The following is a 27,872-nucleotide window of genomic DNA, read 5'->3' on the forward strand; positions in this document are numbered from 1 at the left end:
TGAAAAACGGTGTGGCTGGTTGTGAGTGCAGCTCCTCAGAAGTAACTCATGTTTGGTTCATCATGCTCGTTTCCTGCTTTTCAAGGGTTATCACTAAAGTTAATTATTCTAAGGCGGCAGAATGCAAAGTTCTCCAATAGGCAAGCAGCCAATATCAGCAAACAGATTTTTTTCCATTTATTTAAGTCCCGCCATTCGGCGTTCTCCATATGATTTTCTTCATCAGAGGCTTCATAGCAAGAGTAGCTTTCAAGTTTCAATACTGGCAATTGTTTTAAAAAAAACCAATTAGACTAATTCCTTGACCTATACATGTGAACTTTCCCATCTGTATCTGGGTTAGACTCCAAACTACAGTATAGATTTCATTATGTTTTCAGGACCATGCATACTTACCACACACCTGGGATATGAACATAGTCGCTTGACCTGAGATGTGGCAGTTAACAAATCTCCATCACTTTGCTGCTAGCCATTGGCAGCCACTGGAGTTCGCATCAAAGGCTGGGTTTTTAGGTACTATGTGGCCTCCATTATTGTAGTATCTGAACCCTGGTCTACAGTAGAAGTTTAGGTCGAATTTAGCAGTGTTAAATCGATGTAAACCTGCACCCGTCCACACGATGAAGCCCTTTTTTTCGACTTAAAGGGCTCTTAAAATCGATTTCCTTAATCCACCCCTGACAAGTGGATTAGCACTTAAATCGGCCTTGCCGGGTCGAATTTGGGGTACTGTGGACGCAATTAGACGGTATTGGCCTCCGGGAGCTATCCCAGAGTGCTCCATTGTGACTGCTCTGGACAGCACTCTCAACTCAGATGCACTGGCCAGGTAGACAGGAAAAGGCCGGCAAACTTTTGAATTTCAATTTCCTGTTTGCATGGTCACCTGCAGCTTGCAACGCTGGCCAGAGCTCATCAGCAGAGGTGACCATGATGGAGTCCCAGAATCATAAAAGAGCTCCAGCATGGACCGAACGGGAGGTATGGGATCTTCTCGCTGTATAGGGAGAGGAATCCATGCTATCAGAACTTGGTTCCAGTTTTCGAAATGCCAAAACATTTGTCAAAATCTCCCAGGGCATAAAGGACAGAGGCCATAACAGGAACCCAAAGCAATGCCGCATGAAACTTAAGGAGCTGAGGCAAGCCTACCAGAAAACCAGAGGGGCGAACGGCCGCTCCGGGTCAGAGCCCCAAACATGCTGCTTCTATGATGAGCTGCATGCCATTTTAGGGGGTTCAGCCACCACCACCCCAGCCGTGTTGTTTGACTCCTTCAATGGAGATCGAGGCAACACAGAAGCAGGTTTTGGGGATGAGGAAGATGATGATGATGAAGTTGTAGATAGCTCACAGCAAGCAAGCGAAGAAACCAGTTTTCCCGACAGCCAGGAACTGTTTCTCACCCTGGACCTGGAGGCAGTCCCCCCCGGACCCATCCAAGGCTGCCTCCCGGACCTGCCAGGTGGAGAAGGAACCTCTGGTGAGTGTACCTTTTAAAATACTATACATGGTTTAAAAGCAAGTATGTTTAATGATTAATTTGCCCTGGCATTTGTGGCTCTCCTGGATGTACTCCCAAAGCCTTTGCAAAAGGTTTCAGGGCAGGGCAGCCTTATTCCGTCCACCATGGTAGGCCACTTTACCACTCCAGGCCAGTAGCATGTACTCAGGAATTATTGTAGAACAAAGCATTTCAATGTATGTTTGCTGGCATTCAAACAACATCCGTTCTTTATCTCTCTGTGTTATCCTCAGGAGAGTGATATCATTCATGGTCACCTGGTTGAAATAGGGTGCTTTTCTTAAGGGGACATGCAGAAGTGCCCGTTCCTGCTGGGCTGTTTGCCTGTGGCTGAACAGAAATGTTCCCCGCTGTTAGCCATGGGGTGGGGGGGGTGTGAGGGGCTAGCCACGTGGTGGGGGGCGACCTTGGAACGAAAGCACATGTGATGTGTATGTAATGTTAACAGCAAGGTTTAACGTGAAAGACTGTAGCCACTGTTCTAGAAAATGTGTCTTTTTAAATACCACTGCCTCTTTTTTTTTTCTCCACCAGCTGCATGTGTTTCAATGATCACAGGATCTTCTCCTTCCCAGAGGCTAGTGAAGATTAGAAGGCAAAAAAAATGCACTCGCGATGAAATGTTCTCTGAGCTCATGCTGTCCTCCCACACTGACAGAGCCCACATGAATGCGTGGAGGCAGACAATGTCAGAGTGCAGGAAAGCACAATATGACCGGGAGAAAAAGTGGCAGGCTGAAGAGAGTAAGTGGTGGGCTGAAGAGAGGGCTGAAGCTCAAACGTGGTGGCAGCGTGATGAGAGGAGGCAGGATTCAATGCTGAGGCTGCTGGAGGATCAAACCAATATGCTCCAGCGTATGGTTGAGCTGCAGAAAAGGCAGCAGGAGCACAGACTGCCGCTACAGCCCCTGTGTAACCAACCGCCCTCCTCCCCAAGTTCCATAGCCTTCTCCGCCAGATGCCCAAGAAAGCGGTGGGGGGGGGGGGCCTCTGGCCACCCAGACACTCCACCCCAGAGGATTGCCCAAGCAACAGAAGGCCGGCATTCAATAAGTTTTAAAGTTTTCAACTTTTAAAGTGCTGCGTGGCCTTGTCCTTCCCTCCTCCACCCCCCCCCCCGCCCAGTGCTTCTCTCCTCCACCACCTGTCCTGGGCTACTTTGGTAGTTAGCCCCCATTTGGGTGATGAATGAATAAAGAATGTATGAATGTGAAGCAACAATGACTTTATTGCCTCTGCAAGCAGTGATCGAAGGGAGGAGGGGAGGGTGGTTAGCTTACAGGGAAGTAGAGTGAACCAAGGGGTGGTGGGTTTCATCCTGGAGAAACAAACAGAACTTTCACACCATAGCCTGTCCAGTCATGAAACTGGTTTTCAAAGCTTCTCTGATACGCACCGTGCCCTCCTGTGCTCTTCTAACCGCCCTGGTGTCTGGCTGTGCGAAACCAGCAGCCAGGCGATTTGCCTCAACCTCCCACCCTGCCATAAATGTCTCCCCCTTACACTCACAGATATTATGGAGCGCACAGCAAGCAGTAATAACAGTGGGAATATTGGTTTTGCTGAGGTCTAACCGAGTCAGTAAACTGCACCAGTGCACTTTTAAACATCCAAATGCACATTCTACCACCATTCTGCATGTGCTCAGCCTGTAGTTGAACAGCTCCTGACTACTGTCCAGGCTGCCCGTGTATGGCTTCATGAGCCATGGCATTAAGGCTGGGTCCACAAGGATACATATAGTCATTTCAACGTCCCCAATGGTTATTTTCTGGTCTGGGAATAAAGTCCCTTCTTGCAGCTTTTGAAACAGACCAGAGTTCCTGAAGATGCGAGCATCATGTACCTTTCCCGGCCATCCCATGTTGATGTTGGTGAAACATCCCTTGTGATCCACCAGTGCTTGCAGCACTATTGAAAAGTACCCCTTGCCGTTTATGTACTCGTCGGCTTGGTGCGCCGGTGCCAAGATAGGGATATGGGTTCCGTCTATGGCCCCACCACAGTTAGGGAATCCCATTGCAGCAAAGCCATCCAGTATGACCTGCACATTTCCCAGGGTCACTACCCTTGATATCAGCAGATCTTTGATTGCGTGGGCTACTTGCATCACAGCAGCCCCCACAGTAGATTTGCCCACTCTAAATTGATTCCTGACTGACCGGTAGCTGTCTGGCATTGCAAGCTTCCACAGGGCTATTGCCACTCGCTTCTCAACTGTGAGGGCTGCTCTCATCTTGGTATTCTTGCGCCTCAGAGTTCCATGAAAGTACCCTTATGCATGCGAAAGTTTCGCAACCACTGGGAATCGTCCCAGACCTGCAACACTATGCGGTCCCACCAGTCTGTGCTTGTTTCCTGAGCCCAGAATCGGCATTCCACCCCATGAACCTGCCCCATTAGCACTATGATGCCCACATTGCCAGGGCCCGTGCTTTGAGAGAAGTCTGTGTCCATGTCCTCATCACTCACATTACCGTGCTGACGTCGCCTACTCACCCGGTATCGCTTTGCCAGGTTCCAGTGCTGCATATACTGCTGGATAATGCGCGTGGTGTTTAATGTGCTCCTAATTGCCAAAGTGATCTGAACGGGCTCCATGCTTGCCGTGGTATGGTGTCTGCACAGAAAAAAGGCGTGGAACGATTGTCTGCCGTTGCCCTGACGGAGGGAGGGGTGACTGACAACATGGCTTACAGGGAATTAAAATCAACAAAAGGGGTGGCTTTGCGAGAAATTGAATGGCCCCCTCAAGGATAGAACTCAAAACTGGGTTTAGCAGGCCATTGATTTCACAGAGGGAAGGAGGGAGGGAGGAGAAAATGAATACAAAACAAATCTGGTCTATTTCTTGTTTTGAGCCACTTCATCTATCTTTATACATCTTGCTGGCAGCAGACTGTGCAGTATGACCGCTAGCCGTCATCATCTCCTGGGTGCTCGGCAGAAGAGGGTGCAGTATGACGACTAGCCATCATCTTCTGCTGGCTGGAGGTTAAAAGACAGCGCACTCCTGGTAGGACTGAATCGCCATGAGACAAAACTTAAAAGGGAAATGACCTGGCTGAGTCACTCCCATGTTTGCCCAGGTGCCCGATTAAAAGAGCACTCAGGACTACGTCGATGACGGCTACCAGTCATACTGCACTGTCGGCTGCCAAAAGGCAATTAACTGCTGCTGTGTAGCAATGCAGTACCATGTCTGCCAGCACCCAGGAGACATACGGTGACGGTTAGCTGAGCGGGCTCCATGCTTGCCGTGGTATGGCGTCTGCACACGTAACTCAAGAAAAAGGCGCAAAACGATTGTCTGCCCTTGCTTTCACGGAGGGAGGGAGGGAACGGGGGCCTGACAATATGTACCCAGAACCACCCGCGACAATGTTTTAGCCCCATCAGGCGCTGAGATTTCTACCCAGAATTCAAATGGGCGGTGGAGACTGCAGGAACTGTAGGATAGCCACCCACAGTGCAATGCTCCGGAAGTCGATAGTTGCCTCGGTACTGTGGATGCACTCCGCCGACTACATGCACTTAGAGCACTTGTGTGGGGACACACACAATCAACTGTATAAAACCGCTTTCTACAAAAACGACTTCTATAAATTTGACCTAATTTCGTAGTGTTGACATATGAGAAAATCTGTAATGTATTCTCCTCAACAAGTCATGCAGTGCTATTCACACTTGGGAGCGATGAGCAAATGGGGGACTGAGGGTCCATGAAACTCAGTGACTTGTCCAGGGTCAAACAGGAAGTCTGTGACAGGGTAGGAAAATTGAACCTAGGTTTTCCACGGTCCAAGCTAACAGCCTAATCCAGTGGACTACTTTTCTCATCCTCTCTTGGTATTTTATATATATATATATATATATATATATATATATATATATATATATATATATAAAAATGTGTCTTTGCATTGCTTCAGTAGCTGTAGCAAAGCACACTGTGTCATCAGTGTTCAACCAAGAGAAATCCCAGCTCCTTTCACTTGTCAAAACCTTACAAGGTTTTGTCTCATAATAAATTCTTTGTATATGTTAAACACCTGAGGACAAAACACACCTTTGTCTTTCACCCTGTCCTGGGAAACCCCTCACTGCTGCCTACTGCTGTTTGCACTGTAGTCTGTTGTTGGTGTCTGCCAGTATCCTCCAAACATTGTCGTCTTGGATGGCATCAAAAGCAAATGATCAGTAGGTTATCGTACTCTGCATTTTTCAATGATGTGATGGATTTTTGTGATTTGGTCATACGTGCCCTCAGCCCCCTCCACAACTAACTTCTTGTGAGGGTAGTTCTGCTTCTATCCTTTGTTTTATGCAGTCCTGCAGTATGTAGAGCAGAACTTTGCTTGTGAGAGATATGGGGGACATGGTACGATAGTTACTACATGCTATAAAACCAGTTAGTGAGGAATATGGACTATTCCTGAACGGGACAAAAACAAAATGCCTGCACATTGACACAATTAACAAACAGGATGCAGACTGATATCATGATAAACAGACACGCTGTAGAGGCAGTAGATGAATGTAATGATCTGGGATCATATATATCCAACCAGTGAGGCTATTCTAAAGAAAACAGAAGAGGACTAGGGATGACTTCTTCAGCTATAACCTCCCTTAAGTAAGTGTGGGAAAACCATGGATTCATGAAATGTACGAAGGTGGGACTGGTGCCCATTTTTTTCCACAGCAATTTATGGATGTGAATTGTGTGAAGAAAATGGAAGCTTTCGAAATGAGGTGCTGGCAAAGACTGTTGCATATCTTTAGACAGAAGAAAAAAGGACAAATGCCCATTCTCCTTCCTCTACCCCCTGATATTCATCATTATATTTATTAATGGTTTTCCCACACTTATTTTATATATGAGAGAGAGAGATTATATATATATATATATATTTAAATTATATCCTATTATCCTTACTCTTTCTCCTTTGCACCACAAGGTTACCAGTTGAAATCCCACCCAGGCTGGGACTGCTTGAAGTTACTAGTGGTCCCTGTAAGAGAAGCTGGTGGTGTCATTCCAGTGTCTGGGGTGCCACTGTCCACACATCACAAAGCAATCACAGCTGACACTCAGTTAGAACCCCTGTGGGCAAACTGAGCAAAAGGGCCCCAAACTGAACTTTAGAACCAGAGATGGAACTTGAACTACTCTCTCAACACTAGAGGGGGTTTCTCCCATCAGGGTTCAGGCCTAGACAAAGATTGTGGAATGGAAAGATCTATGGATTAGAAATGGAGTTTACAGTGTGAATTTACTGTGGGACAAGTCATGTCACCTCTGTGTCCATTTCCCCATTATTAAAATGGTAATAATACTTCTTCTCCGCACAGGAATGTTTGTGAGGATTAACTAGTACGGTGCTTTGAAGATGTAAAATGCTACATATATAAGTACTAAGTATTACTTTGGTGTGCTCATGCTGAACCTTTCCTGAAGATAGAGGATTTCATTTCCAATGCTGTCAATCAAGAATACCTTTTTCAACAGTACTAAATTCAGCTATGAAAAACAGATGAGACAAAACGGTGTCATGAAAACATCAAGATGCACAGGCTGATCATTTTTATTTAATACTCTCCCCTGAAGTTAAACTTCAAATTAGAAACAAGGCACAATTTAACAGTGAGGATGATTAACTACCAGAGGAAGTGGTAGATTCTCTATCTCTTGCTGTTTCAGATCAAGACGGAATACCTTTCTGGAAGCTACTCTTTAGCCAAACACAAGTTATGCTTTAATAAACCCAAGTTATTGGGCTCAATGCACGTGAAATGTGTTGTGAGGCTAGATTACATGATCAAATGGTTCCTTCTGCCTTAACTTTATAAATCTTTAGGGGTGGGGGAAATCTATGAACATGGTGGTTTAGATATAAATCAAACCCAAAGCATCCTGATACTGCAAAAACAAAACCCAGACTGGTAAGATTTTGTAAATCATAAATCAAACCCATGCTGGTTTGCTCCTTCCTCCCATTCAAAGAAAGGTGGGGTGTGGATACAATGGAACCCACATCTAAATCAAGTTTGGGTTTAACAAAGGGAAAAATGTGTCATCTTGCAAAACTGAAACATGAACTCAAATAGCCTCTTAGATCCCCCTCTAACCTCAATTACACATTTTGCCTTGGCAGCAAAACTTCCTCTGTCTGTTGCACTTGGGAAAGGGGAGGGGGTATGTGTATGTGGGAGAGAGGGCCTATGATTTTTAAAGGGAGTCAGATGCTCACTTCCCACTGAAATATAATGGCAGTTTGGTGCCAAACTCCCTTAGCTCTTTTGAAAATGCCAGCCAGTGTAACCTAGGGGGTATGACTACACATAAACTGCTGCATCTGTGCCACTGAAGCACATCAGTGAAGACACTACCTATGCCAACAGAAGGGGTTCTCCCATCAGTGTAGGTATTCCACCTCCTGTCGACCTACCGCTGTCTACACTGGGGGTTAGGTCGGTTTAACTGTGACACAGGGGTGTGGATTTTGCACACCATTGAGGACAGATATCTAATGTTTTGAATCATCATTTCATCTAGGTTTAAAAACAAGGCAGGCAAACATGCTGGAATTAGCTAGGCCGACTATTTAACAAACTTGAGTTCTGACTGCTAACTGTTCCTTTAATACATCTAAATCATACTGTAACTAATCATTTAACTAATTTGAAAGAAAATGTAACGGCAACTCCTGATTATGATTATTCATCTTAAAATAGAGGACAGGCAAAAAGTATAGAAGCACAAGTGATTTAGGAAGCTAAGGCTATGTCCACACCACCGCTGTAAGTTGAATTACTCTACGCAACTCCAACTATGTGAATAACGTAGTTGGAGTCGACGTATCTCAGGTCAAGTTACAGCGGGGTCTACACCGTGGGGGGTCGATGGGAGAAACTCTCTAATCGACTTACCTTACTCTTCTCGTCGGGGGTAGAGTACGGGGTCAACTAGAGAGAGATCTGCTATCGATTTGGCGGGTCTTCACTAGACCCGCTAAATCGACTGCCAGTGGATCGATCTCAGAGCGTCGATCCTGGCTCTAGTGTAGATGTAGCCTAAGTCTAATTGAAAGTCAATGGGACTTGTGTTAGTCTCTAAGGTGCCACAAGTACTCCTTTTCTTTTTGCAGATACAGACTAACACAGCTGCTACTCTGAAACCTGTCAATGGGACTTAGGATCCTTAGGCTCATATGTCCCATTTTCAAGAGCAACTAAGTTACTCGGATCCTTTTTGAAAATTTGACCTGACAGCTAATCTCTAAGGATCTAAAACAATAAGAACAGCTAGAGAGAAGACAGGTTTGGGAATCTGAGAGGCACAATTAAAAATCTGGGAATTGTATACTGAACTTTTACATAAGGCAAGTCACATTTGTTGTTTTGTACAGTTTTGCTTACTTCAGTTTTGTCATTGAAATCACATGTTATCTTGGCTTTGGTCTTAGTCAAGTTTGTCATTGCCAAGGGATAGCTTTTGTAGGGCCATTCAACACAGTTTTACAATAGCTATGAAATTTCATCCTCTGCCCCTTGGACTTCTAAGTGGTGTTTGTAAGGCACAGAGAACTGAAGAGATAAGTGTTTCTTTATTATTCTTAGTAAAATTTAAGTAAGAAAGAGTTATTCATAGATTTTCTGTAAATAATGATCACCACATATATTTTCAAAAACCAGCTCAACAGAAGTGGCTGCACTAGATCAGATGAGATATAAACTTGAGGTATGGGCCACTTTTGATCATTAATCACCCCATGGTCATTTTTGCAAGAATAAAGTAATCTGGTCAAATTTCAATTCTGGTAATTACAATCTGCCTACATACCTGTAATTCCATTTGGAATAATCTCCCTGAAATTCTTAACTCTTGTTCTAAACTTCTCTGTTAAAACAACTACTATCCTTTTTTGAAAGGTAGCAGAAGTGATTGAACTGCAGGATTGGTCCCTAATTTGTATATTAGACCTGACCCTGCATATATTTATTAAGCATGTGAGTAATTCCCGATAGAACTGCTCATGTGAGTAAAGTTGCTGATGTGTTTAACTTCTGGAAAGATCAGGCTTTTAGTTACAGAAGTAACATACATGGGATCCTTGTGGAGGAAAGAAACTACAAACAGATGCAATTATTAAGGATCTGATTTGGTCACACAAGGGCACAGATTGTGTGTCTTTAACAGATGTCCATGAATTCTTTGGCTTCAGCCCCAAGTGGCGGGGCTCAGGGAGGGAGTACGACCTTCACACCGAGCCACCTCTGTGGGGCACCCAGCCTGTAGGGCAGTCAGTGTCAATTCCTCCATGTCCAGTGGAGTTTTTTGGTTGCTGTGACAATACCCTGATTTTGTACATTTTCACCTTGCCTGTTCTGTGATTTTTGCCTAATTTTACCATGACCAAATCATATCCATAACAATGATTATAATACAACTTATTTAACATAGCCACGAGTGGAACATTTGATTCAGGACCATTATTATTTGGTTTTCAGCTGAAAAATATAAGCATACAATCAGTTACATGCCATTATTTTAAAAGGTTAACTTGCAAAAACAATCCCTCTAATTAGTATTAATTAAATTAAATTCTAATTACATTCCTTCTGAACAATTACAGAAAATTGCTCTTTTCTAATTTGATTTGAATTTAACCATCACGAAAATGTCATATCTTCAAGGAAAAAACACGAATAAAAATACTCACTTCTATAGCACTTTATGGCTGAGATTTTCAAAGCCATCTGAATTAATTGTAATGGGAACTGGACATTGTGACAAAGTGACTCACCAGCTGGTGTGCTGCCTCATGGCTGGGTTTTTCCTCTCCATAGCCCCACTGCCCAGCCATTCAGATCCTCTTGTGGCCTCCATCTTGTGACTAGGCCCTCTCTCCAGGTCACATTTAGTCTTTTGGGTTAAACCAGAGTTCAACTCAACAATAGTTCCGTGACCTCAGGTCAGGTCATCAGCCTGGATCCAGGCCCGGTATTCCTTCTGCCCGATGTGTCTGGGGTCTGAACCTAGTTGCCCTCAGTGAGGCTCTAGGGGAACCCAGTCTCTCCCTCAACCCTGGGTTGCATTCCAAGGACCCTGTAGCAAGCAGTTAAAGTCTGTATCATCCAACATCTTGATTTTTCCCTGGACTACTTCCTATGTCAGCCTTCTTTCTCCTCAGAGGCTTGCATTGTTGGCAGGGGTCTGCCCTGGGCCAGGCCCCCCGGTCCCCATTCCCAATGTGACAAAGGAAAGAAAACTAAACAAACAGAAATAAATACAGGCACCAACCCTTCTGTCCCAGAAGGATCTTTTGCCATTTGTGCTCCCACTCCACACCACAAGAGACCTGAGGTAGCTTATCTGATAGCTGAGGATGCAAGTTGTGTCTCTTTTCCAGGGCTGGTCCTCTGAACCGGGCTTCTACCTTTTTAAGGCTCTTCCTTCAAGTCTTGGCATGCTTCTCATGATTTTCCCCACAATTTTGTCTGTTACAATGAAAATCTAAGTTTAGGTCCACCTAGCACATATTACAAGTACTACAGTCTCTGGTCTTGTTGCTCAGTGAAGATCAACAATTCTCAGAAGGCCTCTGAAGAAACAAAAATTGAATAGAAAAATTAAGGGCTGATAAATAATTTTAGGATTCTGGCTAATTCTACCAAAGCCATCTAATAATGTAGGATTATCCTGGGTAATTCACAGAGAAATTGTACACTATTTCCTTGAATAATACTTATTCGAGTGTCTGATTGACTGGGGGTAGGATATCTATTCTCTCCTTAGTTCAGAAACATAACTCCCATTACCATTCACCTGAGTTACTCTGGCACACGCACAAGAGCATTGAGAACAACTTTTAGCCATCTTTGTTCAGTGTTGCTTTGCAGAAAATCTTTTAAGAATCTCAACACAAAACCTATTCCCCATATCTTTTCTCCAGGACAGAAGCTGTTTAGGGGAACAAAGTAGTCTAATTTCTTGTTCCAAAAATTTTTCAACATTATATTTTACTAGGGTGGGACAGTCCCCAGGATTGCAACATGGCTCATCAGAGGCTAACTTTGGAAAGCTCTTTTCCTGTTATTCTGTCTTAATATATCTGGGTTTGGCTAATCAAGGTTAGAGTAAAGTATAAAAGCAGGCAAGGAACAGCAGGATGCACACGTTGAGTTATAAATGGTATGGTAAATTTTCCATTAATACTTCAAGAAGTCAGACTTGGGTTGTCTTATTGGAAGTGAAGTGTTTTAATTCCCACAAGCTCTCTCTTAATACATCACACCTCTCTAAGTTCTTTAAGGACAGAATTTGACATCTGGTCTTAGATACACTTGTGGAAAGCTAAAGACAAACAGATTACAAACGTTTAACTAAAAAAACAACGAGGAGTCTGGTGGCACCTTAAAGACTAACACCATCTGTTAGTCTTTAAGGTGCCACAGGACTCCTCTTTGTTTTTGTGGATACAGACTAACCCAGCTACACCTCTGATACTATAAACATTTAACTGAGGACTGAATTTGACTCACTGGGATTGATTTACTTCTTAGTCACTTACAGCCCATAAAATCAGGAGCAGTTCCACTGATGTCAGTGGCATTACAAAAGCATGACACTAGCATAAGTAGAAGAATCCAAACCAGTATGTTTAAAATATTTCCCACCCCTGAATGTTGCCAATAGCAACCCTCAACATTTTTTTCTGAATGGGTTGCCCCTGTAGGCAGGACGTCAAAAGCCAAAGCACTATAAAAAGACTCCTTGTGTAAAATTACCCCATTCAGTAAATATTCAGAAGTGTAAACGTGGCAACTATGTAACTGAAAAAAATACTTTTTCTTTATCACAGAGTAACTGGAATGAAATGTTAACTACAGGAGACCAATCCTATAAATGTTCTGCATACAGCGTGCTGCTAGAATTGTGCTTTGGATCACTTAATTGAACTACTTGTCCAAACTAAGTAGTCTTCTAATAGTATAAAAGACATGTTTTCCTGTAGCTGTATCTAACTTTTCATTCCGTTTGATCTTTTGTTCATATCTAATCTCCCAAAAAGTTAGACCGTTTCCCTGAGTTTCCCTCTAGATCACCCATGAGAACTCTGAAATACTGACATCTCATTTCTGGGATATTCAATACACGTATTTTTGTCTTGGAAACTTAAATGTTCCTTGCAGAATTTGAAAATAAAATACCACAAGAGCTAAAACATACTACAGCAAACTAAACAATTGCTTTTCAGATGACAACCTAGCACCATATTGTAAGTTACTTTCCATGCAATGCACCTCAAGAACTGCATAAAAAGCCTAACAATTTAATTACAAAGCAACACAAAGCCAATGACAGCTATTTATATGACAATTCAAGTGGCGGTTTCCTAATATGAAGAAGGAGCTTAATATAGCTTTCTATAGTGTTCATATCATGAATCTTCAACAAGAGACCTTCCCTGGCAGAGCTCTTTAAAATAAAATATTAGCAATGAAACAAATACTAGGGTAAATATTCAAGACTCAGACACTATCCAGGTAAGAACTTTATATAACTATGCTTACTACTATACTAGAAAGTTTTGCTAAAACAGAATTATTTTTGCCTTTGGAGCTGCAATACTGAAACTCTGAATGCAAGTTAGAAAACACAGTTGAGTTTAACAAGAACTTAACTGAAATTAGAAATGAAATTGTAGGAGCTTCCACAAAGAATCAAGTGGCAGCCGCTAAAAAAACCCAACCTATTTAAAAGCTTTACATCATCAGAACAAGTTTTCATCAGCTGATTCTACCCTAAGGACATGACACTTACTAGCATCTTCTGAACACCTCTGCTTTTTAAGAGACTAAACCATTTCTTGGGAGATACTAAAAGTGTCTGATACTGCAATTACATTGGACTCTGAAATGAAGGATGACAGGATTCTGAAAGACTCCATGGATCAGAACCGTTCAGAAGGAAAGGAAGGAATTGAGGAATGGATTCACTTATTTTCCTATTTAGATAAAACATTATCACTATGAGAAAGGGGCGACCCTTGTCAAGCAAGCTTATTTTTTAAAGTATTTTGTCTAAATAAGCTCCTTTACAGTACACAGATGATGTGATTCCTGCCACAAGGGACATACAATCTAGAAGACAGACTTTACCATTCAGCCAAATCACATATTAGCTGAAAGGTGACATGTCTGTCCCAAAGTCCATTAAAAGTTACTCTGTTTTACCTTTGCTGAGGTCACCATTAAAGTTTTACATGACACAGCAAGTTTGATGAAGTTGGGAAGATATTTCTTTTCAGTATGTTACCACAGCGTTGTGGGCATTGTGAAGGTGATGAAGAAGCCAGAAGGACTTATTTCCATGCTTTCCAAGGTTTGGTCTTGGTGGCTGTGTCCTGATGAAACCTTAACCTTATGGTTTTGTTTGTGCTGATTTCCAAGTTTGTCTTTTTATATACAGGATTGGAGCACCTCAAATCCCTCAAGATTTGGGAGGAGGAGGAAAACTGCACCGTTGAAGCCACTCCGAGCTGTCTCAATCCTGCCAAAGGGCATGAAATGCAACACGCCTCACAGCAACGATGAAGTATTAGAAAAGTTACTAAACTAATTAAGACAAGAGCAACATACCATATTTAATAGTGATGACAACCTGTCCGCAGGAGGTGACCTCCATGAAAGGAGGTATGCAGAACTCCTTCCCTTCCCAAAGCACACCAAAGCATTTCCTGGAAAATGGATACAGCCAGGAGATGCTGCAACAACAGCATACGAGCCTTCACTCTCCCCTCTCTCAGGGTCCTTTCTTTTTTGCCCATGTGAGGCACATCTCTTCACCTTCAAAACTGCCAGATGTGACACCAGCACTCATAATGCATGAAAGATGGCCAAAATGTTATTAGAAAATTTGATCTCTGCTGCCACATTTTTTGTGTGGATTAAACAAAACATTTATCCTTGTTAAAGTCCTAATTTGCAAACATTCCAGCTGCTGTCATTCCTCGTGATAGCTAGTACATTTTGTGAGCTTAAATGTGTCTTCTCATTCCTCAAGATGAAGCAGGGGTCTAGTGAAAGGGACCAGTTTTGGGGGAGGGTTCGGGTCTCCCATGAGAGAGACTAAACCTCCCCCCCTCACCCCAGCCCTCCTAGGGCCAGCAATGAATGCCAATATTTGCTTAATGAAAATAGTGAATAGTATTATATAATGACATGAATAATGGAGTAGAATGTATGCTTATAAAATCTCTGGATGACACCAAGCTGGGAGGGATTGCAAGCACTTTGGCAGACAGAATTAGAATTTAAAATGATCTTGACAAATTAGAGAATTGGTCTGAAGTCAACAAGATGAAATTAAATAAAGACAAGTGCAAGATCTTTCACTTAGGAAGAAAAAATTAAATGCAAAACTACAAAATGGAGAATAACTGGATAGCTGGTAATATTGCTGAAAAAGAGCTGGGGTTTATAGTGGATCACAAACTCAGTATTAGTGAACAGTGTGATATAGTTGTGAAAAAAGCTAATATTCTAGGGCATATTATCAGGAGTTTTGAATAGAAGACATGGGAGGTAGTTGTCCCGTTCTACTTGGCACTGGTAAGGCCTCAGCTGCGTCCAAGTGTGGGTGCTTAAGGAAAGATGGAGAGAGAGTCCAGTGGAGAGCAACAAAAATGATAAAACGTTTAGAAAACCTGACTTATGAGGGAAGGTTAAAAAACTGGGCATGGTTAGTCTTGAGAAAAGACGATTGGGGATGGCCTGATAACGATCTTCAGATGTGTTAAGAGCTGTTATAAAGAGGACTGTGATTAATTGTTCTCTATCCATTTAAAAGTAGAAGTAGTAATGGGCTTAATCTGCAGCAGGGGAATTTTAGGTTAGCTATTAGGAAAAAAACTTTCTAACTATAAGGGTAGTTAAGTTCTGGAAAAGGCTTCCAAGGGAGGTTATGGAATCGCCATCACTGGAGGTTTTTAAAAATGGGTTGGACAAACACCTGTCAGGAATGGTCTAGGTTTAACTGATCCAGCGTCATCACAGGAGGCTGGATTTGATGACCTCTAGAGGTCCTTTCCAGTCCTACATTTCTAGGATTCTATTCCAAAATGTCTTTTCTGTCCTATACTGGAAACAGTTGAGTAAACCCAAATTGATAGCGTAGCGCTTTGTCTCGTTAAAGCCGCTGACCACCTGGAGGTTTATGAGTCTGCTTCTGCCATTAAGCTAATGGCCCTAGTAATTGGCAGCACGGGCTTTTAAACCTTGAAGTGGTGGGTTCATTCTCCCACCGATGATCTGACTGGGGATCATCATTAGACATCATCTAGCCCCCAATCAAAAAAAAAATAAATCCCACACATAGTTAATTTGGGTTACACACCCTATCTGGGGAAGACTGTCCAGAGTTGCAGAAATCCACAAGTGTTCAAATCCCCATACATGTTTGCAGGGATTGGACCTAAATGTATCTAGTGCTTGAGCTCAAGAAACAGGTCAGAGGTACGAGTAGACTCTCAAACCACAATCCATGGTCTACTGTTACCTGAGGATGGAGGGCCAAATTATATTAGCAAGAGTGACAATGCCATCTTCTGAAGTCTTGTAGTGTGGTAGTAAGCCATATGTCCGATACTTTGTGTCATTCTAAACCCTCTGTGTATAGTGTGTGTCTTCAGCAACATTGTGCCAACAAAAGGAGCATAGGAGTTAGGTCATCAGTAACAATGGTTACCTTGACCAGTAACATATCATTTTCAACATTCAAACACTAACTTTTTTAAACCTTCAATTGCTGTTTATACAAAACATTACCACTTTTAAGAAACTTTGTTACAAATAAATTGAACTCCCCCCCGCCCATTTAATTTCATACATCACATTGCTCTACGTTTAAAAAAGGAGATTTGAAGAAAATGTCGGACATAAGCCAAGATTTGGGCAAGCGGTACTTTTTCAAACCATCAGAACTAACATTTTTCCCTCACCAAACACTGCCACGGACTGTTCAAGCAGCTCATTAAATTGATCTTCAGACTCCAAACACAGACTTTTAGAGACCCCCTTTTCACCCCTATTAAAATAGAAATCCCGGCACAATCTTAACTATTATACTGCTACCACATCCACAATAAAAACACCGGGCTTTAAACAAACACACATAATTACCTCAAATTTGTATAAAATATATTTTAATTTCCCCTCTCCGTTCATCATCATAAATATTTACAAAAGACATTGTACAATGTAGAATAGTGTGAAATCAGCAGGCTTGACAAATGGGGTTTTGCAAACAGAAAGGGTTCAATAAAGCAGCTAACAGACATACTTACTGTACAGGTTGCTGATTACAAAGGGCTCAGCAAACTAGCGGAACAAAACTAGTTCTACAATAGGTTTGCCTCTAAGGTAAAAAAAGGTTTTCCAGGAGTAATCTGGGAGGAATCCCAAAACAGTGGTTTGATTATGCATGGTAATATCATCTCTTGTAAGAATCAATACTCCATTCTTGCATGGGAGCATCTGGACTCTTCTTTGAACAATCTGGTTTTAAACTGTTTATTTCTCTGGGTTACCTATAGAACTTGTTTTAATTAGAATTTATTTTTACTTTAAATGTTCAATTAGTAAATGCAGAATAAGGAAAACAGCCATTGTGTTTCATAGCTTTCCCTACAGTTAAAGTAATAATTAGAATCCATCTTTCAGAAACAGTTATAAAAATAGAATCTGATCACCATTCTGAAAAAGAGTCCTGATTTTCTGTGTTGCTCCATACCAAGGGCCAAATTCAGCTCTAGCAGTAAAATTATATCAGATATTATTGTCCCCAGGGTTGGAAATATATACATTTCAGACATCTCAGTAATCTTCTCTAATGTCTATAAGGTATACAGCTGTCCCAGTTAAGTATAGGAGTTAATGCATCACAGAAGAAGATTATAGTATCCCACCTTTCAGAGTCAAATTATTGTCAAACAGAGGAAGTTTGACATCTAGTGGCTATTTAGGGTAATTACTTAGTACTTTTTCTTGAAATATCCTAGGAAATTTTCTATACACCATTCTACACTCTTATCTAGATGCATCGGCAGTCTGCCAAGTGTCAACCATCACCTTTAATGTTAGGCATATGTGTACATCATCTGCAATCTCTTCCGTTAAAATATTAATAATTTTACATTTAGAAGACATACTGCTTACAAAGTGAACCTGTGTTTTCAAATTGTAAAAAATATTCTAAAATGAAAGGTCTACACATCTCAAACATTTTCAATGCTTTTCTTTCATTTCATGAATTTGGGGCGGGGGGGGGGAGCATATATGGCATAATCCTTTGACTGACGCACTCATTTATCTGCACATACAATGTACGAGGTAACACATCCGTACCTGGATACTAATACCATATTGTTTTAATACAACATATTAAGGGTGCTGCACTCAAGGGTCACTGGATCACATGTTTTGCAAGAAGATTATAATATTAGAAATAAGAATGCGAAATACATCAATTATATATTAAAGGATTGTAGTAGCACAAAAAAAGTATTTGCAGCTAGTATTAAGTAATAGAATACTCTTTTATATAATACCTTTTATAGTACTTGTATTTTGGAGAAATCAATTCAGTGCATACCCCATATTGCCACTTGCGAACCACCTATTGCCAATACACACACACACACACGTACGTTTCTCCTACTATTTTGTGTAGTTACATAACTCAAATGTAGTTTCAACAGTCTCAATTAATAGATAGAGATAAAGGCCAGGATTCTTTCAAAAGTGGCTAGTGATTTTGGATGCCTCAGTGTTTAAGACCTCAACCTTAGACACCTAATATTGGTGAGCAAAGCTTGCAAAACTGTATTTACATAAGACATTAAGCAGGAAAAAGCCATTAAGGTCAAACATACTTTACCACTTCTGACTAGTCTTAATCCCACTTTATTACTTTTTAAAATCTCCAGCTCCTCAATTCTCACTTTTCTCCAGATGTAAGATTATATTAACTAATTTTATATCTGCTCTCTTTAAATAGCTATGCTCTATAACAGTGGTTTCAACTTATGGTCCGTGGACCCCTGGAGGTCCATAGACTATGTCTAAGATTTCCAAAGGGATCCATCTATCCCTTCATTCAAATTTTTTTAGGGAACTGCAAATGAAAAGAGGTTGACATCCACTGTTCTATAACATATTTCCAAGGCAATAATATCCCCTGAACTATAGTGACCAAATTGCTTTATTACAGTTACAATATTACTACTTTGATTGTGTGTTCTGTCCTCTACTAATATATTTAAATAATACTTTGTATTAAACTATTTTGTTTCTCTCCTTCTGCACCTGTCACATTTGTGCTGTGGGACAATGTTTAACATTGTTTGTCCAGAACTCTCAAAGACTATTGTTTTTACTTGACTACAAAAATTGCACACAATACTTTTAGAAAGGGCAAAGAATTTTAAAATGTAGTGTCCCCTTTTGTACTATAGTACTTTATCTTACAATTTTGCAGTGTGGAAACCATATTTTCAAAGAAAGCATAGAGGTACAAAAACAAACATATCTCAAACTGCGCAAGTAGAGAAAGTCCTACAGAAGTGACGTATAAATAATACACTTTTCCACCCAATTCGTAGAAGAAAATTACAAATAAAAGCTTTCTTTAAAAAGTATTAAAACATTCAGATTAACACAGTTATTCCTATACATTGTACGGTATCTTTGGGTTAAAGCTTTTTAGCAAAAATATAACCATGACTTGTAAGCACTCTAGTTAGATAATGGAGCAAAAAAATTTTGAGGTTGTTGGTCATGAAAAAAATCACATTTTTTCCATATGTGCAGAACAAGCCATTTCTTTGTGAACAAAGCATAAAAGTCTTAGCAAATATACAGATAGTAAATATGAATTAAAATAAAGCCTTAAAAATTACCAATACAGTACTTGAGGATGTGTGGTTGTTGTGCATTACAGAATTTTACATTCTTCTCATTTGTATAAAAAAGAACCACTAGGAAGCCCATTGTATATCACTGAGTTCTGTTGGATCCCCGAGGCCTCCTTCAGCTTCCAAGTAATTCATGAGTGAAGCCATGGCAGTGTCATCATTTTCACACACTGCATCAAAATCCAACTGGCAACTGTCACCTAGGAAATAAGTAAAGAACACTATTTATGCAGCACAAAAACTTACAGAACAAGGTCACTTTCCAAACAAACTTACTTTTAAAACAGCAGCTGTCCTTGAAGACAAAGGGCACTTTACATTCTTACATGTGTTCAAAGATGGGTAAATTGAAGCAAGGTTTGGATTCAGGAGAGACACTTAGTCAAAAAAATAGGTAACTTGATTCTGGGACTAAACTTATGCCACTCCAGAGGCATACCTTAAACTTCATGCTAATAAAATGACAAATTTCAATTCATGCCAGTTAACTGGCAAACTTCACGCCACACCACTTAAGCAGAAAATTTTATTCCAGTTCACGACACTGAAGTGGGAAACTCACCTGTCACAGCACACAAAAGAAGAGCTGATCAATTTTTTTCTTCTTGGTTTAAAAAAATGGCCTTATTTTAAATAATCAAAATTTCAAAAGACATTGTTTTCATTTTTCACAATGTTTTCCACATTTTTATTTTAAAACATTCCAGAATTTTGTATTTACCAAAATCTCAGTTTTTGATAGAAAACAAAATTTCAATATAAAAGAAAAACGGGTCAGTCTCAGACCATATGAAATGGAAACAACTTCAAAATTTCAACCTGTATTGCAAAATGTTAATGTTTCTCTCAGCTCTACATACACAAGCATTCATACTTTTTACATGGAGGGTCTGTACATCATGGCAGATTATATTCAGTTCCCTTAATCCTGCACAGCTCCTATTTTTGGAAGGAAGAACTGTGAAGCAGTCTATTTGTGAGTAGTGGAGAGCAAGAGAACAGACAGTAAACTTCTACTCAGGCTCTCTCTGCTATCATGGGGTATAATTATAATAGGAACCATGATAATCTCTCAAAACTGGCAGCATTTTTGAACACACCTACTATACTACCTTGTGATAAAGCTGCAACCGTTAACAGAGTTTTCTTTAAAGGATAAGTCATGAATTGTAGTAAAAGAGCTCTTACTGAGAAGAGGTTCATTGCTTGGGAATGAAACAGTGTCCTGATTTTGCCCCAAGGTCTCTAAGCCCTCCATTTCTGAAGGACATAACCGAATCGACTCTTTATTTGGCACCTGAAAGCACACAAAAAATGAAAATAATAAAGTTAGGTTATAAATTGATTAAAACCACCACACAAATTAATGAATTTCTCTCTAAGTCTAAAAAACGATCAAGGCTTCCATTTTCCACTTCATGTGCCATAATCTCTACAAGTTTACTGTAACAATAAAAATATATTTTCATGAAAAATACATTCTAGCTTTAAAAAAGACCCACCACATGTTAGTTTCCATACGTAAACTAAATTATTTGGACTGTGAAAATTTGTTTTAAAAAAAGCTGGTATTTCTGTTGTATTTTAAATCTTGTGTTCAGCATTCTAAGATTTAAAATGGTTTTAAATGGGTTTTAGTGCTTACAAGGAGTCTAGGAGTGCCAGGTTGACAGCAGTGGAAACTGACGTCTTTTCACCTCCAAGATAACAGAGCAAGATCTACCACGGTGGTTTGGCAGTAAACCACTTTTCCTATAGGGGACCGTCCCTAGGGGCAAGAGCCAGGGATAGCTCTGCCACTGCAGCTGTGGAAGCAGTTTCCCACATAGAAAAATGAAAAGAGTCCCAGTAAAATAAGTTTGTCTTCATCCCTAGTCCATGCACCATTCATATCTGTAATTTAAACTGAGTACCTCTCTGAGCCCTCTGTTATCTTGGATTCTATGGCACACATTACAGTAGTAGAAGAGAAAACAACAAGACTTCACTGAAGTAACCAGGAACAACACTAAGGGACACATTCAAAGAGAACCTTTAAATAAACACAATATATAGCTGAAGTCCTGGAGAGTGGTTCTATGACCGTAGGCTGCACTAATTAGAGGAAAAAGAACAGGAGGACTTGTGGCACCTTAGAGGCTAACAAATTTATTTGAGCATAAGCTTTCGTGAGCTTCAGCTCTCTTCATCGGATGCATTCATTTTTTTTTCCTCTCCACTGAATGCATTCGATGAAGTGAGCTGTAGCTCACGAAAGCTTATGCTCAAACAAATGTGTTAATCTCTAAGGTGCCACAAGTACTCCTTTTCTTCTTGCGAATACAGAAAAACACGGCTGCTACTCTGAAACTAATTAGAGGGTAGTTCAATATCTATGAGCCAATCAGTTCTGAGAAGGACAGACCTACAGTAATCCATGGGTGGAATGGACATCAGATATTAAAGAGGGAGAAAGGAGGGGAAAAAATCAATCAGTGTAGCACAACGCTGTTGAAAGAAACTCAGAATCAGAGAAGAAAAGCTACCGTATATACTCGTTCATAAGCCAAATTTTTTTTAGTAAAAAAGGGAAGCAACAGAGAAGGGGGTCGGCTTATGAATGGGTATAGAGAGGGGAGAGGTGGGACACAGCCACCCTCCCCAACAGAGGGGGCAAGAAGAGGCAGCACAGCCAGCAGAGCCAGAAGGGAAGAGGCGGGGCCAGAGTCTCTCCACTTCTGACCATGCTGCTCTCCCGCCAGCCTCTGAAGCAGCTGCAGCTCAGGGGCTGGCAGGCTGTGACCGCGCCGCCTGGCCTGCTGGAGCAGCTCCAGCTGGGCCAGACAGCCTCCCCTGGCCAGCCCCTGGTAAGGTGGGAAGGGATGGAATGGGAGGGGGGGCGGATCCCGGGCTAGGGGTGGGGCGGAAAGGGGTTACACGGGGAGGGGTCATGTAGGGAGTGGTCACAGGGGTTATTTCCCTGACCCCCAGCTTCTCCCCTACAAAACATTTTCCCACCAGTTGCTGTCCCGGGACATTTTGTTTACTTAAGTTTACCTGCGTGCCTGCAGACGCTCGAGGAAACAAACCATCTTGGCCCACCAGCAGCTTATCCTGATGGGCCAGGAGCCAAAGTTTGCTGACCCCTGAATTATAGGGTTGGCTTATGAATGGGTCATAAAACTAAGCCATTTTTACTTATCCATCTTGAGGGGGTGGGGTGGGGGGTGTTGGGAGTCGGCTTATAAACTATCTGGCTTATGATTGAGTACATAAGGTACGTTTAAGTGGAAAGACAGTGACTGGATTCACAACAATGTTGTTGGAAGGAAAGAAATAAGGGATTGGGAGTATGGTGTACATTGATAACAGTAAGGGCAATATTGTACAATCTTGCAAAAAGATTCTTTATGCATACCCACCCCCATGCTGTGACATCAGTCAACATCACTCTTGGGTTAGATAGAAGGGTAGAGTCTCATAGCCCTGGTCTACACTGGGGTGGGGGCAGAAATCGATCTAAGTTACGCAACTTCAGCTACGTGAATAACGTAGCTGAAGTTGACGTACTTAGATTGACTCACCGTGGTGTCTTCACCACAGCGAGTCCACTGCTGCCGCTCCCCCATTGACTCCGCCTGCGCCTCTCGTGGCGGTGGAGTACAGGAGTCGACGGGAGAGTGCTTGGGGGTCGATTTATCGCCTCTAGATGCGATAAATCGACCCCCGCTGGATCGATTGCTGCCCGCCGATCCGGCGGGTAGTGTGGACATACCCATAGAATACGCTGCTTCTCCACCTCTTTTATAAAAAGATTTAAAATTCAGAGGATACACCTCAATGGATTACAGTTGTTTCACAGTAGAGTGGGGTGAAAGGTATATAGGAATGGTCATAGGAACCAGACATTTATCTTCATATTGCTGAATTGAATTCAGTCTTGGTGAATATTTTTTAACTATCTGATGGCTCCTGGGTGGTGGTTTCAAATAATTTCCAAGTTTAGAAAAGTCCACATCACAAAAAACACCCTCCCCACATCTAGCATTTTTTTGTAGCCTCAGCAAAGATCCCCCAAGACCTTAACAGTCTTCCCAGCCCTGAGGGATGGTTACTCAAGGCTTGAACTGAGGTTCACTGGTGGTGTAGTGAAGAGAAGTTTGTACTCTTGCTGCCTGTGTCGTACCTCTTCTGTGAGCAGAAGACTTCAATACCCAGGATTGTCAGATACCTTGCACTGGCACTAATTCACACACAAAAATCAGTTTTAAGGTAGATCAAATGTAGGCTTTGAATTATTTGATAGTGACCTTTCATTGAAAGTTCTTGGTGTTAATGATATACTTACATTGCTGCATTTTGGAGTTAAAGTTGGAGAAGATTTCCTCATAAGATCAGATGGACTTAACTCACCAATAGATGGAGAACAGTGTAACCTAAAAAATATACATATGCATGTTGTACAATACATTCACTGTTGAGTATGAACTTCAATCCCTTCCATTTTAAAATGAGAAACTTATTTTGTCAGAGCATAGCAATACCCACCAAAAAACCACAGGTGATAAGCTTTGAGACTTCAGACAACACTGCTTTGTCAAAAGCGAAGCTTAAATTCGGTCACATAGCTCACACACTTCCTGCTCCAAATTTTGGTAAAGACAGAGAACCAGTGGATCATCATGACACAGGATAATTAGTAGAACCCACTTTTGCTTTTTCTCAATTATCAAAATTAACAGACTTCAGGAAAAACTGTCATGAACACTTCAGTACAAAACTACTCGCTCTGGAGCACATAGCTTCCAAATATCAGAATACAGCTGTTCAGAAATTTTGGTATATAACAGAGTGGGAGGAAAAAGAAAAGAAAAAAAAAAAAGGATGGACTCTCCACAGGTCCTCTTGATATTTGCTTTTACTTCTAGTGTTATTTCATGAAGTTCTATCCTTTCCTTAAATTCTGGCGGGAAAACGAAAGTTACCTCTTTGAGATGGACTCTGCACATACACTCATGAGAGCCTTGGAGATGCAGCACTGATGGTAGAACAACCTTGTAGCAGTGGCATTGGAGCACTCTCATGCCTTCTCCTGCGCCTCCCCTCACTGTTCCTGAACATTCTGCACGAGAGGCGAAAAAGGGGGGCCATGGAGCTCCAGCTGCCCCAGTTCTTACCACAGCCTCCCCAGGTTCAAAGTTGCAATTAGGACTCTGAGGAAAAGGGGAAGGTGGGTAGGGAGTGTGAATGTGAAGAGTCCATTTAGATGAGGACCAGTTATAAAGGAGTAACCTTCATTTCTTTGAGTGGTCTCTGTACATTTTTCATGGGATAGTTTCACAAGCAGTACTAGTCTCTAGAGGGTGAGGTGCTGAGTCCTAACTGAATTATCATTGTAGTACTGCCTTACCAAACTGAGCATCAACCAGGACGCTAGATCTAGGGAGTAGCACTTTGTGAAAGTATGAATAGAGCTTCAGGTTGCAGTTCTGCTTACTTCTAAAAACTGGGATATGCCTGAGGCATGCCATGGAAGCCACCTTTGCCCTTTGGAGTGTTATCTAAACTACAGTGGGAGAGAAACATCTGCTTGTAGCTTTCCTCTATACAAAACTAACCCACTTACATAAATGCTGAGATGTACTTGGCTGTTCTTTATTTTCACTACCCCCATATGAAATTAAAGCTTTGTTGACTTTCTAAATTTCTGAGAACCATTTAAGTAGAAGGCTATTGCCCTCTTGGCAGCCAAAGTATGCAGTTTTACCAGATCAATGTCTGGATGGACTGATGGAGGTGTGTAGAAGAATGGACTCATTGTTGGAGCACCTGCTCACAGCTGGTGCTGGGGGAGCTTTTTCTTCTCTAATGCCCCCTGCTGATGATTGCTTTGGTCCCGCAGCAGTCATCATCTTCTTGAAACTCAGCCCTCCAAGCAGATCATGTTTTATTTCTACCCATTTCAGACTCATAAAAAGTCCAACAAATAGTCCCAATCATTACATCTGGTCTTTGACCCTCAACTCTGGATCCCACCATTGCTACATTCCTGCACTCAGGGCTTTCAGTTGTCTTTAATCCCTTCTTAGGGGCCTCCCGTCACCTTCCCAAGTGACTGCTCAGGGAATCCAGGCCCTCCTACTACACTGGGTTCCAATCCAAGGACCCTGTAATCAGCAGCTGAGGTCTGCTCAGTGAGACCTTTTCTGCTGCCTCTGTGGACTTCTTCCTACCCATAGCCTTTTTTCCAAGCCCCTTTCTGGGCTCTTGTAATGAGCAATGCCCCCCAGGGCTTCTCCCTGAGTGTTTGGTTCCTGCCCTTGGCAGTGTTGCAGATCCACCACAACTCTCATGTCAGGGCTCCTGCAAACAGGCTCCATGCAGTATTCCACTCCCAAGGTCCTTCCATCTAGGAGTTCTACCTCTGCCCAAATCCTCCAGGATCACCCTCCTGCTCTTGGGTTTGGCCTCTCCCTGGTTGGGCCAGATCTTCCCCTTTACCTCAGGGCCCTGCATGAGCCTTCTACCTAATGGGACATCCCAGCTCTAGTCAGTTCCACCACAACTTTCTCTGTGCCAACTCCTGCACTTCAGTTCTTTACTACCAAGAGAGGGACTGCAGGGTTCCTTTCCCTTTCTCCCTGCAGGCCCCTTCTGCTGGGGACCTCCTACTTTTATAGCCCCACCCAGCTCTTTCCCAGCAGGGCTTCATCTTGAATTAGGCTTCGCTCACCACCCAGGTACAAGCAGGTGAGTTAATTGGCCTCTCAAGCCCACATTAACCCTTTCAAACTGAGGATGGGGTATTCATCACACTACCCCTCAAGACTGTACACTGCCTGGTACAAGGTCTTTTTGCCTTGGGGAGGAGCCTTCTTTAATTGTGCCTATTATCCACCTGTGCATCCCCCCTTCTCATCTTCCAGGAGCACTATCTGAAACTCCAACCTAAACTTCTCTTCAGCTCCCACCTCTCTCTCTTCAGGGCTCCCACAAGGACTTCTCTACTGTTTCTAGTTTTCCTCTTAGACTTGCTGCCTTCAACACCACATCCTCAGTCCCAACCCCCTTAGGTGCTTCCACCACCAAGGCCTCTGGCTTTTTCACCCAGCCCTCAAGTCGCTGATGCGGAGCGGGAGGGTGGTGGTGGTGTCAACCATGTTTTATTAGGGGCAGTGATCTGTATCTGCACTCTCATAAATCTACAGCTAAGGGTAGCATAAAATCCCTCCTTTACCTGTAAGGGGTTAAAAAGCTGAAATAACCTGGTTGGCACCTGACCAAAAGGACCAATAAGGGAGGAAGATCCTTTCAAATCTGTGGGGGGAGGTTTTGTTTGTGCTCTCTGTGTGTGCTCTATCGGGACAGAGAGAGGGACCAGGCAGGAAAAAAACCTCTCCTAAAACCCTACCTGAAATAAGCATCTAAGATTACAGAAATTATAAGTAAAGCAAGGAAATGCGTTAGATTATCTTTTGTTTTAGCTTGTGAATTTTCCCTATGCTAAGAGGGAGGTTTATTCCTGTTTTCTTGTAACCTTAAAAGTTTTGCCTAGAGGGTGTTTTAAATCTTATTACCCTGTAAAATTACCTTCCATCCTGATTTTACAGAGGTGCTTCTTTTACTTTTTTCTTTATAATAAAGTTCTGCTTTTAAGAACCTGATTTGTTTTTAGTGTCATAAAAACCCAAGGGTCTGGTCTGTGCTCACCTTGTTTACCTATTTGTTTGGTATATTTTTCTCAAGCCTCCCCAGGAAAGGGGGTGAAGGGGCTTAGGGGGATATTTTGGGGAAACAGGAACTCCAAGTTGTCCTTTTCCTGAATCTTTGTCTAACTCACTTGGTGGTGGCAGCAATACCGTCCAGGGACAAGGAAGAATTTGTGGCTTGGGGAAGTTTTTAATCTAAGCTGGTAGAAACAAGCTGAGGGCGGTCTTTCATGTGGGACTCCACATCTGCACCCCAGAGTTCAGAGTGGGGAGGGAACCCTGACATACAAACATATTGTTCAGACTCTGTATTTACCTCAACTTCCACCCAATTTGTTGCAGGGGTAGTACACCTCTGTGTTCCCTCGAGCCTCCTACTAATAGGGCTTAGTTAGCTGTCAGGGCCACAGCCACACCTGTTTTACCTGCAACCATTATACTGGCACTGCAGGACAGCCACTCCTTCTCTTCCCCATTGCTCAGGCCCCATTCTCTCTCTAGCTGCAGCTCACTTTTCCTTGAGGGCAGTGCCTGTTTAAATGCCCCACTACCATACCAAAAATCTCCTTACCCATGATTTGGCCAAGCCTTTTCAGTTATTTCCATGCTTTTCCCCCCAGAGCAAGCCTGTGTGTCATGATACACCTAGGGGAAGGCCTTTCCTGCCCACCAGCA

General features: G+C 42.1%; 1 protein-coding gene across 1 annotated transcript in view; it reads right to left on the reverse strand.

Moving 5' to 3' along the window:
* Nucleotides 1-16,723: 16,723 nt before the first annotated feature.
* BMAL2 (basic helix-loop-helix ARNT like 2) overlaps nucleotides 16,724-27,872 on the reverse strand; it is a 62,006-nt gene continuing 50,857 nt past the window's right edge. The window contains exons 14-16 of the mRNA XM_073317364.1: nucleotides 23,837-23,924; nucleotides 20,698-20,806; nucleotides 16,724-19,709 (exon numbers count right to left, since the gene is read on the reverse strand). Coding sequence (XP_073173465.1) covers nucleotides 19,573-19,709; nucleotides 20,698-20,806; nucleotides 23,837-23,924 — 334 coding nt within the window. The 3' untranslated portion in view covers nucleotides 16,724-19,572. The remainder of the gene's footprint in view (nucleotides 19,710-20,697; nucleotides 20,807-23,836; nucleotides 23,925-27,872) is intronic.

This window comes from Lepidochelys kempii, chromosome 1 (assembly GCF_965140265.1).
Source record: "Lepidochelys kempii isolate rLepKem1 chromosome 1, rLepKem1.hap2, whole genome shotgun sequence".
NCBI lineage: Eukaryota > Metazoa > Chordata > Testudines > Cheloniidae > Lepidochelys > Lepidochelys kempii.